The 16,673-nt window shown below is 43.3% G+C and overlaps 1 protein-coding gene across 1 annotated transcript in view; it reads left to right on the forward strand.

Moving 5' to 3' along the window:
• atr (ATR checkpoint kinase) overlaps positions 1 to 16,673 on the forward strand; it is a gene marked incomplete at its 5' end in the record, with an annotated part of 56,105 nt that overhangs the window by 5,078 nt on the left and 34,354 nt on the right. Inside the window, 10 exons of the mRNA XM_083632489.1 lie at positions 3,214 to 3,384; positions 3,879 to 4,042; positions 4,732 to 4,884; positions 4,993 to 5,191; positions 12,451 to 12,710; positions 13,624 to 13,820; positions 14,303 to 14,403; positions 14,808 to 14,979; positions 15,163 to 15,318; positions 15,438 to 15,632. Coding sequence (XP_083488615.1) covers positions 3,214 to 3,384; positions 3,879 to 4,042; positions 4,732 to 4,884; positions 4,993 to 5,191; positions 12,451 to 12,710; positions 13,624 to 13,820; positions 14,303 to 14,403; positions 14,808 to 14,979; positions 15,163 to 15,318; positions 15,438 to 15,632 — 1,768 coding nt within the window. The remainder of the gene's footprint in view (positions 1 to 3,213; positions 3,385 to 3,878; positions 4,043 to 4,731; positions 4,885 to 4,992; positions 5,192 to 12,450; positions 12,711 to 13,623; positions 13,821 to 14,302; positions 14,404 to 14,807; positions 14,980 to 15,162; positions 15,319 to 15,437; positions 15,633 to 16,673) is intronic.

Consider the following 16,673-nt stretch of genomic DNA (forward strand, 5'->3'; position numbering starts at 1 on the left):
CAGCAACAAGTGGACACGGAGAACAGCGTGTACAACATCCTCAGGGCTCCACAGCTGACTCTTCCCATCCACCCCTCCCCTCCCTTCATCGGATATTTCCCAGAAGGCTTAGTGGCGGCTAAGTTTTTACAATAACACTAAAGCTGCGTTCACACCGACCTATTCAAGTTTTTTGCTGGCATCGAGTTTACATACAAAGTCAATGCAAATGAGCGATTGAGCGTATATTCGCCGGGGAGAAAAATCGCTGGGCGTCCGAGCGGCAGAGACAGAGCGATAGGGAGAAAATACGCTCGTCGCCCGAGATGAAATATCCCAACTCGAGCGAAAATACGCTGGCATCAGTCGCTCGCTGTCCAACGCTGATTGGCTGCCGTGTGAGAGCGAGTCAAGGTTCACACAGGCTTGGAACAAACCGCTGGTTTATTGTGTGGCAACAAACTGCATTGACAGGCTGACAGCTGACATGAAGTGAAGTCTGTACTACAGGTATGGAGCTCGCATTAGGAGCACGCTGATAGGCTTAGCTTGTAAACAACGACGGGGGCTCGTAGTGGACAAACAGCATGACATTGCGTAACGTTATAGCCCCCACATGTCCGTCAATTCGTGTGCCTGTTGATGAGCGATTTAAACAGAGCGACAGAGCGATTCCAAAGGGTTGAATCAAGCGACAGAGCGAAAAAGAAATATCTCGGTGTGACCACAGCTTAACAAAATCAGGCTAAATGTGTTAGATAGAAATAATATTTATTTTTAATACAACATGCAATTCTGGAATATTTTAATATTGGACAAAATGAAATGAAATTAAATGTAAACCCTGAGTGTAACGGACATACTCTGGATGCTCTATATATATCCCTCGCAAATACAACGTGAATAGGGAAGTGAGAGGTTTGACGACCACATGGTTGCACTGTGACGTGGCAGCGTTACAGTGCCACTTACCGGCCTGGCATATATACTACAGCGGTTTCAGTAGAGATGCTGCGATCAAGATTTTTCAATTCCGATCCGATTTCGATATTTTAGCTCAAAACCGATCCGATTCCGATCAAATTTCGATACCCGATTCGATACCGATTTCGATCCGATACCGATACAGCACATATTTAAGTCTCTCTATGCTGTCTGATAGCTAGCAGGCAACAAACATTTTTAGGGTTAGGTATGTATGTGTGTGCTTTGGTAATATAGTATGTAAACAATTTAGTTCATCTAATTCATTTGATGTAAAACTAAAACATAACAATCAAATTAGGGCTGGGCGATATGGCCTCTAAAGAATATTGCAATGTTTTTCGGCTATATCGCGATACACGATATATATCTCGATATTTTTGAAATCTCTCATAAATGCTCAATTTAACCCTTCAGGGTTCATACACATTTTGACCAATGGATTTCCATGACTTTATCATAAGTTCTTAACCTGTATTTTATGCACACCTGGGGTAAAAAAGAAGAAGAAAGAAAGGGCAAATGTTGTGAGCAAAGATGGATTTAATATTCCATAGCTCTGACCTAAGCAAATCTGACATCACTATTGTGATATAATATTTTTTTTAGTAAAGTGTATCACTCAATAGTCATTACAAAAAATAATGGCTTTTATAGAACCGAAAGCCTAGCTGCTTAGTCTGCAGATAAAACATAAAAAAATACATTTAGACTCTTATTGGCATGACGGCAACATATAAGCGGTCTGAATTTTGCATGGGGCCAGTTCTATAGTGAGGCATGGAAAGCCTCACTATACGCCATCTGTGTCGTTTCACTTTTGACTGAAAAATGATGCCTGTAGTCTAGATTAAAGAAAATACATGTATGTGATGTTGACAATTATGTAGGCTATGTGCGCATTCGTTTTCCTTATAGATCATGAGTGCTCCGCAGCTAGCTACGTTAGCTTGCATGTAACGTTAACGTTAGTTGATTTTGGAGACACAAACCCTGGACGTTACATTTTGAGTAGGCTAATGCATGAGGTTCTCTATGGTTTACGCCAGCTCTGGGAGTATGAAATGCTTTAAATGCGGGGGTTTTGGTCACAACAAGCTTGTGGAGCGCTTCCCTGCAACTAGATAGCCTAACCAGCTAGCTAACGTTAGCCCCGTTAGCCATCATCACAACAACTAACGTTAACGCCAAAACAAATCCGCTGCCTCATCCCCACGTTTGGTTTAGCGTAACGCCAGCTCAGACTTTCCCCTAATCTCAGAAACCTTGCGGGACATGTCTTGCAAATTGCAATAGTGGTTGTTTCTGTCAGCCACACTGGGGGCAGCCATGTTTTGCCAGTCTATGGTGCGGACGGGTGATTTCGAATCGCACATAGGTTAAGGACGGGTGTGTCTGACGTTTTGGCCCTGGCCTCTGTGTGCTGCTGCTGCTGCTGCATGCTGGATAGAAATCCTGGAGCGGAGTCATGGAATGGAGTGCTTATATCGGAGCCTTGGATCGGTCATTTTCGCTGGAATCCGATCCGATCCGATCCATGTTTTTTGGCTGATATCGCGCCGATATCCGATCACATGATCGGATCGCAGCATCTCTAGGTTTCAGTGGTTTCATGTGGATACACACATTTCTTGAAACGATTCTGTGTTTATGGAAAACTTTTCTTAAACGAAAAAAAAAAGATTGCTTCCGTCTCCGTGTGGACATGGCCTAAGTTTCCAAGTAGTTTGGTCGCAGTGAAACATAATTTCAGAAGGCCAGTTGAACCAAATGAGAGTGGGATGAAGGTTACTGTACCCACTACCTTTGTAGCTGCTTAGGTTAGCTTTGCCTGATGCAGCCGCTTCTCTCCCCAGCTCACGCTCCCTGGTTCACCAGCGCTTCGTCTTCATGAACCTTTTTCCAGTTCAGGTTTATACATAAGACGTGACAGTACTTGAAATAAAATATGGGTACAAAAAAGGAACGCTTGACAGTCCATTACACACGGTACGTCAACATAACTAACAATAAGCTTCACCCATTTCAGATTGACTGCCATAATACAGTAACATTAATAAGACAAATCCATCTTGTATTAGGCTGATGTGACATACAATGTAAATTAGATGTTTAGAGGCCGCCAAACAAGGCTGTCAGTCTTCTCAGTGATGGTCTCATTTGTTTACTGTAATTAAACTGATGTCTCAAATTCAATGCGGTAATGACTTTTTGAGTTTCAAATGTGTTTGTCTCTGTGCGTGTGTGAAGGGAGGTGGACATGCGTGTGCGGAGCGAAGTTTGGGCTGTGGTGAACAGTCGGCTGGAGGAGCTGCTGACCTTTCTGAACTCTGACCCCGACGACCTCCTCCAGACTCTACCTGCTCTGGAGGGTCTGTCCCACATCCTCCACCTGGCAGCCCTCTGCTCCTCTCCCACCAGGTAACATGCACATGCTCTCACTCTCTCTCTCACTCTCTCTCTCTCTCTCTCTCTCTCTCTCTCTCTCTCTCTCTGTCATTCTCTCTCTCTCTCTCTCTGTCATTCTCCCTCTCTTTTTCACCTTTCTGTGTTTGTCTTGTCCTTTCGTTGCTGTAAACAGACTCTGAATTTGAATTAATTTTGTTGACTGTGTCCTGCGCAATAGACCCTTTTCACAGCAGCCATTCTGAGTGTCAAAGCAGGGTAAACGGGTGTAACCAATAACATTAATGAGGGCCCTGGCACTGGAACACCTAAATGGAATGGAACCATCATTAATGACATTGGTTACCCTGTGTTTACTGTGCTTTGACACTTCAAAATTGCTGCTGTGAATTTGTGAAAAGGGTCTATTGTCTGACATGTCTTTGCTATAGCATGCAACACATTCTCATTCTATCACTCTCCACCTCTCTATCCATCAATCTTTATTCTTCTTCTTTTGATGTTGTCAGTCTGCCTCCTCTCCTCTGGGTGTCAACTGAGACTCTGGGCAGAGCCATGAAGAGCTGCCAATCAATATTAGAAGGTGGGGCTAAACCTGTCTCAGACAAAGCCCAACTTCAGTCTACTGTCCATAACACTGTTGCGGTCCTCGACTCCATGCTGTACATGACCAGTAAGGACACACACACACACACACACACACACACACACACACACACACACACACACTCACACTCACTCACTCACTTGTTTATTTGTTTATTAAACGGATCCCCATTAGCTGATGCCAAGACGACAGCTAGTTTTCCTGCGGTCCAAGACAACAACAATACACATTACATAACGAGCAATAAAGTAAAATACAAAAACAAAAAGGAAAAGAACAAAAAGTAAAAAGCAAATCTAAACCATGGACAGACAAAAGCATGGTCAGCTAGCCCTCTAGCTGGCCAATGGACCTAAATATTAAAATACGGTAAGTACATCTCTCTATACTCTAGAAAACAAACATAGAATGGAAAAGTGATGTGACAAACATCATTGTGTGTGTGATAGTGTGATATTGCTTGGTAGACAATTCCAAGACACAGTGGTCCTGTATATGACCGCTTTCTTCATGTAGTTGGGTTTTGGTTGGGCTAAAGTCATCTGTTCACCACTCGCCCCTCTGGTGGAGTGTGTATACTTGAACTATAAATTATGTCATCATCATACATACATACTCTCTTCCACCATACTGTCTTTAAACATGCAATTTATTTTTCTTGGTGAAAGCATAACTCCGGATCTTTTCGACCTGGACCATATTTTTCTATCATATTCCATTATACCAATATGGCTGATGTGTGTGTGTTTGAACAGTGAGGCTCCAGGGTGAGGAGGGGCTCCAGCGGCGCGTGTGTGCCCTGCTGTCCCTCCCCTGGGTGTGCGAGTGCAAGTCTGTCTCGGCCTATCAGAGCTCAGGATTCCCTTCCAGTTTGCCTGCCTTGGCTCAGAGACTGGCCTCCTGCTTCTGTGAGTATTCCGGCTGCATCACACAATAGCAGACATTTTGACATGAGTAGACACTGAAGTGTGTGTGTGTGTGTGTGTGTGTGTGCGCGCGTGCGTGTGTGTCTCCAGCGCCTCAGGTCCAGGCGGAGTGTGTGTCGCTGCTGGCCCTGCTGCGTCCGGGTGTGTGTGAGACGTGGCGCGTGCGCGTGTTTTCCAAGGCGCTGCAGTGTCAAGACGAGGGGGTGAGAGCCGCGGCGGTTAGGGCCTTCCCTCTGCTTCTGCACCACCTGGGAAACACACACCACAACCTCATCACTACCACTCTGCTGTACGTATGCACACGAACGCATGCACGAACACGCACACGCACACGCACACGCACACACTCACACACACACACACACACACACACACACACACACACACACACAGTATACAAACTTCACTTTGTTTGCATTTTGACAGACAAATTCAAAACTTAACAGCTGTTTGGAGTTTGCATGTGTGCTCAAGTTAATTGAGCTGTAGTGGTATTAAAATAACATGGATCCTCCGCTCTGCAGTATAGAGAATATACATTTTCTGGGATCCCATCCCACTTTTATCCAATCAGGAGAGAGGATTCCACAAATTTATTTTCTGTTTACTGCAGAGCGGAGGGATTGGGAGACCCACATTACTGACCAAACATTCTATATCAGTGATGGCTAGCCTGTAGAGCAGGGGCACTCAATTAAAATTCAAAGAGGTCCAGTTAGAGAAAATTTCCTCAAGCAAAGGTCCGGAACATTGTAACGTAGCTTGCACTATGATTCAGTGCCACTGAACTCAATGATGAAGTAGCCTAATGGTACGTCTGTATGTAGTCAACAACTGACTGTTAAATCAAAATAAACATCAACAATGCTTATTTACAGTTTTCATATTTAACTGGATTAATTATACATAACTAGCCTACTATAATAAATAAATGTTCTTTTCTCATTTCAAGTAAAATAATGCATTTAAAAATAACATACAACAGAGTGCTTTGGAAAAATGTGCATCTTAAAATGAAGTGCTTTAATTTAATATAGCTGCGTGTCGTCCGCATAACAATGGAAATTAATATTGTGATTGCGGAAAATCTGTCCCAAAGCAAGCATATAAATACAAAATAATAAAGGACCCAAAATCGAGCCTTGAGGAACACCACATGAAAGGGGGGCAGAGGATGAGGAGACTTCTCCCATTACAACAGAGAAGGACCTATCACAGGTAGGAGCGAAACCAGGCAAGGGAGGTGTCTTTAATGCCCACAAGGTTTTCAGGGTGTTCTACCAGGATGCCGTGGTCAACTGTATCAAATGCAGAGCTCAAGTCAAGCAGAATTAGGATTGAACAGGCCCCTGAGTCAGCTGCAAGCAGTAAGTCATTTGAGACCTTGATAAGAGCTGTTTCTGTGCTATGTTGGACATGGAATCCAGATTGAAATGGTTCAAAAATACTATTATTATTCATAAATGAAGTAAGTTGTGTGCCAACAGCCTTTTCTAAAAGCTTTGATGAAAATGGTAGGTTCGAGATTGGTCTAAAATTGTCAAGAATTAGAGGGTCAAGTGTGGGTTTCTTCAGGAGAGGTCGGACTATTGCATGTTTAAAACTGGAGGGGAAAGATCCAGTGGATAATGAGCAGTTAATAATAGAAAGAATATGTTGGCCAACTGTTTGAAGTACCTCCTTGAGAAACCTAGTGGGAATAACATCCAATTGACAGGTCGATGAGTTTAGCTCAGAGATGATGTCCTCTAAATCCAGCATAGAGATTTCCTTAAAGTGGGACATGCTAGCCAAGGAATCAAAATATATAGGTGCAGGTACAGTACATAGGTTTTTTGATTCCAGAGCAATCTGGAGCCTTATATCATTGATTTTGCTTTTGAAATGTTGGAGAAACTGCTCACATTTGTCAGTGGAAACTTCCATGTGCTGGATGGGTGGAGGATTTATTACAGAGTTGATAGTTTGGAATAGGACCCTGGGGTTGTGACGGCTATTAATAATTAGTTTAGAAAAATAGGAATACCTAGCTTCTTTAACTCATTGAGTGCCAGCCACTTTTGGAGAACGGACGCTCCCAGTGCCAGAGTTTCAGAGCGTTTTCAGTGATTTCTCGAGGCCCACAGAATATTGTGTGATATTACTATGTAAACACTGAACACTAGGGGTGTCACGATACACTCAGTTCACGATACGATACGTATCACGATACTGGGTTCACGATAACGATACGATACGATACGATTTTAACAATATTTTTTTAAACTTGAATAATGACAATATATGACTGGAAAAGTAGTATTTTATTTGAAATGCACAAATACAAAACATGCTGTTTGAAATTGTTATTACAATAACAACTAGAAAAAACATGAGATTGGAGATAAGGCTTATCTTGAAATAGAATGAGTTACACCGTCACTTAGATTTACTTTGAACTAAAAGGTTTCTCAGCAGTATAAATTCTCATTATGCATCTTCAGTTTTTCTTCAAACTCAAACAACAAGACTTTTCTTAATCTATTTTTTATGCATCTTCAGTTTTTCCTGTCAAGTAAACAGTTTTGCCAGAAACTCAATTGAATGGTTTCTCTCCTGTATAACTTCTCATGTGTCTCTTCAGAGACTTGTTCAACTGAACTACTTTCCACACATTGAACTTCAACAAACAAAGACGTTTCTTAGTCTATTTTTTGAAAAAAAAAAAAAATTTTTTTTTTTTTTTTGCGATATGAGATTTCATCTCAACGATACATATCGTGACGTTTTACTATCGCGAAATTTCGTGGGACGATATATTGTGACACCCCTACTGAACACCCACAAATAACGATGAGACTCTCTTCTATCACCTGCAAAAAAAAGTTTATTGATCCCATTTTCCGTTCTTTAGTTATGAGCCGGAGAAGATAGCTTGATTTGACCAAAAACAGCCATTTTTTTCTAGAACCTGAGATATTCAGCCTTTTGTGAAAGGAAGCATTTCAAGCACATCATTGACTCATTGCTAATATTTTCTGATGTAATGACACCTCAAAAATAATTTCCTTCAATAAAAGAGTGAAAACAAAGGAATTTTGTTTGGCCAAATAATATTTTTTAGCTGCAACCAGCAGCGCTGGCCCCTGCGTGCGCAGACCCTACACCTTCTTGCTGGTCTTGATTTACTGCTGGTGGGCATCAGATAGCCTATTCTAGCTTGTTTGCTCTCTGTGCATCGAGCCTGCTGCCTGGGTCTGTTTACTGTCAATGGTTGTATGCTGTAGTGCCCTGCGTGCCCCACCCCCCTCCTCCTCCTCCTCCGTGGTGGGAGGAGTGTCTCTCTGGGCTCTGCTGTGAGTGCGTTTGCTCTGCGTGTGCTCTGCACTGAAAAGTCCGCTGCACCCCGCTTTTTCACAGCCTGTCGCCGGCTCCCAGCTGAGAATAATGTAACTTTTCAGAAAGACGCTGGCGTCGGCAACTAAATATTATGGAGGGGCTATCGCAGCGGACACGGATGGGGCTCAATTGTGGCAGCAGATTGGCTGCTGCAGGCACAGCTAACGTTATGCTTCATGCATATCGATGCATACGGATGCGATGCGATTTCCTTTTCCCCAACGACTTCTTCTGTGTGTTTTACTCCACTTTCTCTCATCTGGAGAGCACTGTCGCCACCTAAGGGTTCTGTAAAATAGGTTAGACACGTTCAATAGCTCCAATATTGTAAGAGGCGATGTAAGAGGCTTAGATCGACATCCCCCCGTCAAAAAACGCAATTGGAGTTATTGACGCCATTTGGCGTCGCTGGCAGCCTACGGTAAATTTATCCTGACGCCATTTGGCTTCGCTGGCACTCAATGTGTTAATGGCAAGCTGATAGGCCAGCATCAGTTTTTTAAGAGCGACAAGGGATACCTGGAGTTTATCTTTTTTCCATGTCCTCTCTGCTCTCCTACATTGCCTCTTTAATTCCCTCGTATGGTCATTTAGCCATGGCAGGGCATTGGGATTTACCCTTTTCAAGATTCAAGATTCAAGATTTTTTATTGTCACTCTGTAGTACAAGTATCACTAGGGATGGGTACCGTTCACATTTGAACCGATACCGGTACGATACCGGTACCTGGAATTCGGTACGGTACCCAAAACGGTACCATTTTCGGTACTTTACACGCTCTAATAACAAAAAAAATTACAGTTGTAAAAAAATAATAATCCAAACTTCTCAGAGAGAGCGGTCGGTATTCACTAAAGCCTTCATATCTCAGGCTCTGTAGCACATAGAAACATAAAATGAAAAGCATTTGAGAGCTTAACCCTTTGGCTTTTCGTATTATATTTGCCCTAATGTTCATTAAAAAAATGTTTTATCTTTAACCCCTAAAAATAAAAATATTCTAATGCATTTTAAGAAATGTTAATAAAGATTATGGCAAATGTAACCCTTCCAAATAAAAAGCCACGGGTTTAAGCTCTCAAATGCTTTTTATTTCATGTTGATAGCTATACAGGCTGAGGAAATACGTTATGTTGAACCCTTGACAATTACTGCAGCAAGATTAACGTTAGCGTTTAACGTTTAACGTAGTAACGTTTGCAGTCGTTGTGAAGACAGTGAAAAGCCCCGTTATCTAACAACCACAACGGCAGTGAAACAACTTATCCAGCTAACGCTAGCTAATTAAATAACGTTACCTGATGTTGTAGAAGTCGATGCCTCTCTCAACGTTACAGCTGAGGAGGTGCTGCTAACGTTAGCTGTGGTGCGCTGCCTGCTTCATTCACCCTCAGCCTATCTAAGACGTTACAGTCTTCAGCATTTAGCTAAATACATCTTGTGTTTGACCATGCTTCCTCAAGTTTGAGGTGTTTCCCTACTAGTCAGCTTTGCAATTCACATCACAAATGTTGCAACCAGTGTTGTCTGAGTCTATCTTGGTAAAGTGTAGCCACATTTTTGGACCGCTTTCGGCTGGCCCTGTTTTGCTTTCAGGACCTTCAGGTAGAGTGACGTACTGACGTAACGCGCTCTCGCGTGTTGCCTTAAGGTTCCGTCGGAATTTCTAATTTACCCACTCTCTTTCTATTACTCAAATGCGTTCAAGTACCGAAATTAGGTACCGTTCGTTTTTATGTGAACTGGTACGGGGCAGTACCGACGTATTTCGGTCGGTGCCTGTAAAAGTACCGAGTTCGGTACCCATCCCTAAGTATCACGTGTGAAATTCTTGTGCTGTAGGCTCCGTTACAACAGTGCAAAAAATAAAAGATAAATAAAAACAAGAGGCAACAAGCAATAAAGCAGTAAGACACGCCACAGACAGTGGCGTATTCACTGCCCATATGTGCAAATGGCATGAACATACTTTAAACATAATTAAACATAATAACATTCTGTTAGGTGCAAATAGCATATACCTAATTAAACATACTATTGAACATTAGTCATACGTGATGGTAGCAGCTGCAGTGCGGTACAGTACGGCTACTACACTATTTGTATATGTTAAGGAGTCTCGTGGCCTGCGAGAAGAAACTGTCCCTCAAGCGACTTTTGGTCTTAAAAGGGGCAATGTTGTCAAGGATAGTCAAGCATGTCCTGTTAAAATGGTTTACTAGATCGTCAGCAGATAGCCCATGCTGATTAAAAGTATTTGTGGCAGAGGCAGTTAAAAACAACTGGGAAAAACTGCTAGCTGACTTGAAATTAAAAGAGCGAGAACAGATACGTGTAGGTAGCTTTGGAGCAGGAAGTGGAAGAAAGGTGTTAAAAGTCACAGGCTTGTGATCAGAGAGATGAAAGTCTAGCAACTTGATATCATTTAAGGAAACACCATGAGAAAGCACAAGATCAAGGGTGTGACCCTTATTATGAGTGGGACTATTTATAAACTGTAAGAGATTAAATGATTCAAAAAGGTTAATAAAATCAGCAGCAAAACTAGACAGGGAGGGACAACAAACATGTATATTAAAATCCCCCAGGATAAGGACTCTATCATATTTGGCCATAATAAATGAAAGAAGTAAATAAAACAATAATAAATTAAAACACACATAACAGGTAGCTGTCCATTTAGCAGGAAACCCAGTGATTCAAACAAGGAGTAGCTATTTAAAGAGACCGGGGAACATTTACATTTGTTGTTATAGATAACAGCCTGAGAGTCTGGGTTGATTTAAGGAGGAGTAGTTGGGATGAGTGGGCTCAATCAGTGGGGCACAGTATCCAGGGTTTAACCAAGACATAATAAAGTCTTGTTTACAATAGACCTCACATTAAGTAGACTGAACAACGCACAGGCCTTCTTGAGGCATCCTCTCTGCCTCTGGATGCCTTTGCCCCGGGAGGGCCTGGTGAGACAAAGGAGGAGGGTGGCCGGGAGACAACCCATAGCGCCTTAGAGCCTCCATGCACCGAAGGGTCTTGCAATGCTGCGATGTAGCACTAGCTCTATTGCAGCGGATTGGGCGTGATCGGCCGTTCCGCGGGCAATGTTGCAGACAGAGTAGGAGGGCTGATCCGTGAGCGGCTGCTTCTGGGACGCGGGTCGGGGTCTTAATCGGCCTCGGCTGGGTCTACTGGGCGAGGGTGTATGATGTTCGACAGACCCGAAACACCTTACGACCCCAGTTAACATCACTGATGACGCGTCCCAGCGCATGCTGAAGTATGTATTTGTAACAACACGGCCGAAGTTCTAGATGCAGATTCGATAGGTATGGTTGAGGAGTGTGGTTGGTCAGATGGAATAGCAGACTGGGAGGTAACATTAATTGGAATGGGAACTAAATTAGCTCTTTCTGCACATTTTGGAGGGTAGCTGGCTCAGGTGACACGGTTTGAGGTGACCCTAACATGAATGTTGAGGTGATCAGTAGGACCCAGGAGGAGGTGCTCATGGTTATGGACAGGTGTGTAGCTGTCAAAGTCGGGTCATACTGTGATAAATATCAATCAGAAACAGAACCAAAAGCAGTGTGCTGTATAAAATGATTAACAAGTTGTTTAGTGCCCTTCATGTTGGGGTTAAAGGGTCTTTGTGGTTTTATTAATGTTAATATGTGATGTTTTTCCGAGGTTCTCAGGCAGGTCCTTATTAGCCGTTCCAAAGTCTACTCTAAAAACACATGGTGAGGCTTTTGCACTGCTAGACTTTGGAACGACTCGCCTGAGGAGCTGAGGCCGGCCAAATCTCTATCTTCTTTTAAATCACTTCTTCTAATAATATGTAACAGCAATGATGTGGGTCCGGCCCAGTGTCTTTGTCACATGTCATCCCCCTCTCTCTCCCAGCCTTTCCTGTCTCTCCACTTTCATCTGTCTAATAAACGCAAAGAAATATGTACCCATCTTTTTTGAATAGTATGTCACCTTAGTCCTTTCTAATGTTTTACTTTAACATTTCTTGATTTACTTTTGTTTCTCAGTTACATTGCTTTTCCCTTTTATTGTCGATCTATCTTTTTTGATTTTATTTTGTAAAGTGATTTGATACTATCTTTTGGAAAAGTGCTGTACAATGAAAGATTATTATTGTGTTTGTGGTGTTTATTTGTGTGCAGGTCCAGGCTGGAGGACAGTTCGGAGCAGGTGAAGAAGGAGCTTGCAGGGATCGTGGGTCAGCTGACCTGTATCCTATCAGAACACTCTCAGCTCAGCGATGATCATCACACAAAGCCCACTCCTCTTCCCAAGATCCTCTGCTCTCGTCTCAGTCTTGCCCCCGAGCATGCTGGCAAAGTGTCTGTGTCCCTAAATGCTTCTGTCATCATACCCTTCCTGCCTCTGCTTCAACAGCAGGCTCCTAGCAGTGTTAAACAAGGTATTACAGGCTCCTAGCAGTGTTAAACAAGGTATTCCAGGCTCCTAGCAGTGTTAAACAAGGTATTACAGGCTCCTAGCAGTGTTAAACAAGGTATTACATCCTCCTAGCAGTGTTAAACAATGTATTACAGGCTCCTAGCAGTGTAAAATAAGGTATTACAGGCTCCTAGCAGTGTTAAACAATGTATTCCAGGCTCCTAGCAGTGTTAAACAAGGTATTACAGGCTCCTAGCAGTGTTAAACAAGGTATTACAGGCTCCTAGCAGTGTGACAAGGTATTACAGGCTCCTAGCAGTGTTAAACAAGGTATTTGTGGTTCAGTTTGTTCGGTGGGATGCGTTCCTCCAAACAGACCTGGCTCATGTGCTATTTGCAAATGATTTGGATCTGGACCAGATGGATGGAGTTACTGCTTTTAAGTTGAAAAAGTTAGAAAAGAGCAAGCAGAATTGGACGTGTCTGCGGATAGGAAGCCAGATTAGGGTGTGTGTCCTGGTCGCTGCACTAGCGCCTCCTCTGGTCGATCTGTTCGGGGGGAGGGGAACTGGCGGGATTAGCGTGATCCTCCCACGTGCTACGTCCTGACGGTGAAACTCCTTGTCAGGTGAAAAGAAGCAGCTGGTGACTGCACATGTATCCGAGCAAGCATGTGCGGGTAGTCTACAACTCTCCCCAGATTGCCAGAGGGGGTGGATCAATGACCTGGACACCCTAACAGGGAATTGACCAAGTACAATTGGGGAGAAAAAGGGGGGAAATCCGAAAATACTTGATAAAAAAAAAAGGCAGGTTAAAACAATTACTTTAAAATATTTGCAAATACAGTACAATCTGACCCAGGTCTGCTTACAAAGTATTGATTACTTACATTGATGTACTGTGTATGTCTTTGTTTATTTTTATCGTCCCAGCTTTCCTAGAAGCCCTGCCTCACCTCTGCCAACATGTGAATCTGGTTGGTGGAGACAGCGACTCACAGGCAATTCTCTGTGCTCTGACTGGTCTATTGGAGGACCCAGATTCACTTGTCAGAATATGCTTTGGCCAATCGGTGCGCTTCCTGCTAGGAGAGCCCACCCCAAACCTGGAGCAGGGGCCTGTCAGTGAGGTGAGCAGTTGAAGCAATGAGACAAAAAAGGCTGCACTTTATACTGATTTCAGAAGTAAGAGAAATTGCCTCTATAAAATGGTGGTAATTCACCACTTTAACAGAACAAATGTTCAATAAACCTTTGGTTTTTAACAATAATTAAATATTAACAAAATGTTATTCATCCAATGGTAATTTTGTCTTTCTGATCTCTCTGCATTACACAGTAAAATGTCCATCTTTACTAGTCATTCAATTTCATATACAGTGTTTTGCACACTGTAGCAAATGCATGTCGCAGCAGGTTTAGCACTAAACACACAAGTACAAAGAGATTTTAGTGAAGAGAAGATGCTTTTAGACATCCAAGCTCTGGTTGATGGACTCGTGCCACAAAAATGTACTAACTTAGTTGGTCAGTACAGCTGTCCTGTTTTAACCAGTTGTATAAATTGTTGCTGTTGATGATGATGATGATGTGTTCCTCCTGTCTATCCCAGCTGCTGGTTGCACGTCTGAAGGAGGCGTTCATTAATGCCAAGCTCAAGAGAGATGACGACCTGCGCAACACACTCATCCTCACTACTGGAGAGATTGGCAGGTATGAACTATGACATGCTATACTATTGTTTAGACAGACACACAATAGCTTTGCTGTTTCTGTTGTAACTACGGTAATCACTTGAATGTTACTTAATTTGTCCAACCATCCTGGATCAATAGATGGTAATTATTTGTGTCACTCTGCCTGAGGCACTAAGGCTAGAAAAATCCTAATATCATTTAAATCACTTCTTAAAACAAATGTTTACCTTTTGTAGAATATATGTATATGTTGCTTGTTTTATTTTTGTTGCATGTGGCTTGTTTTATCCCTATGTAGCCCTGTAATTAATTTATTTTATCACTGGCATCTTTTGTCACTGCATCTCTTGAGAGTTTATTTCTGAATATTTCTTACTTTGTTCATGCATTCGGTCACCTCTCTCTCTCCTCCCCTGTCAGAGCGTCGCAGGGCAGTTTGGTGTCGTTCTCCCTGCTGCGGCTGCTCCACTGTCTGCTGTCCAAGTCGTCTCCAGTGTCTGTAGCCGCCTATACTCAGATCAGAGCGCTGGCCACCACCAAAGGCCTCAAACTGCAGACTCTCTTCAGCCAGTACAAGAACCCCATCTGTCAGGTACAAAATGTTTCTTCATTCATAATTTTATTTGCCTTGTACAGCAACAGGAGTGTGATTTCTCTGTAAGTGTGTTTTACAAAGATTTCCAGTTTTGTTTTCCAGTCTGTTTTTACCAGTGAAATAAAAATAGGCAGACAACAGAAATCCTACATCATCTTATTCAATCTGCTCTGTATTTAGTTCCTGGTGGAGTCGCTGCACTCACGTCATGAGTCAGCCCTGCGGAGCACACCGGACCAGAGCTGTGAGTCGGCCAATCAGAGAGAGCTGGCCCTGGACATCCTGGCTCAGATCGCACACGCCTTCGACTTCCCAGACCTCCATCGCTTCCTCACTGTATGTATGCACACAGTGTCACACATGCAACCACATGTTGAAATCCACACACATGCACATGCAGAATCCAAAAACCGATGTACGCATAAAAAGTTATATGTAATGGTTTGTGTGTCCAGCGTACCCTCCAGGTGCTCCTGCCCTACCTGGCGGCTAAGGCCAGCTCCACTGGCTCCGCCCTCATCCGCACCCTGGCCAATGAGCTGAAGGCCAACAGGAGAGAGATTCTCATCAACAACTTCAAGTACATCTTCAGCCATCTGGTCTGCTCCTGCACTAAGGAGGAGCTGGAGAGAGCCTTCCACTACCTACAGGTGTTGTTACCTCACTTATCATTTAAGGGAAAATGTAATCTCAATCCGAATACATACAAATAATAAAGAATTTAAACCACTGGTGCCCAATCTTTTGAGATTTGGCGTTTTGCAAGCAGTGTTGGATACTGGCAAACAATATTAAAGGATTGATCCCATAACATTAAGATGCTTTACTAATATGTATTATACTAAGCACATGAGCTCAAAACTACACCTCAAATTTTAAAATTAGATTCCACAAATAGCATTACATTAAAAAATACAATATAAAATGGACCAAATATAGAGTATGGTATATTATTGTAACTGAACTAAAAGTTTAAGGATACAACTTATATCTTTCTACTTTGGGAGTCAAAAGACAAAGGGAAAGGGTGTTATGCCAATTGACCAATCATTGTATGTATAATAAAAGTTTGCAGACGACACAGCGGTCGTGGGGCTGATCTCGGGGGGCGACGAGACGGCCTACAGAGAGGAGGTGGGGGTACTGGAACAATGGTGCCAGGACAACCACCTCTCCCTGAACGTCTCCAAGACCAAGGAGATCATTGTAGACTACAGGAGAGGGGGGGGCGCACACCCCCCAATCACCATCAACGGCACAGTGGTGGAAAGGGTGGACAGCTTCAAGTACCTGGGAGTCAACATCCACCAGGACCTGACCTGGGCCGGCCACACCGCCACTGTTGTCAAAAAGGCCCAACAGCGACTACACGGACTCAGGCGCCTGAAGAAATTCGGGCTGAGGAAAGAAATCCTTAGGGACTTCTACAGAGGCACCATTGAAAGCCTGCTGACAGGCGGCTTCACCGCCTGGTACGGGAACTGTACCACCATGGACCGCAGAGCGCTACGGAGGGTGAGGCGCGCGGCCCAGCACGTAACAGGAGGTGAACTGCCAGAACTGCACGAACTGTACAACCAGCGGTGCCTCAGGAGGTCCCTGAAGATCATCAAAGACACAAACCATCCCCACAACAGCCTGTTCTCCCTGCTACCCTCAGGGAGGAGATACAGGGTTCCAAAAACACGCAC

The sequence above is a fragment of the Poromitra crassiceps genome, assembly GCF_964638095.1.
Source record: "Poromitra crassiceps genome assembly, chromosome: 3".
NCBI classification, from domain to species: Eukaryota; Metazoa; Chordata; class Actinopteri; order Beryciformes; family Melamphaidae; genus Poromitra; species Poromitra crassiceps.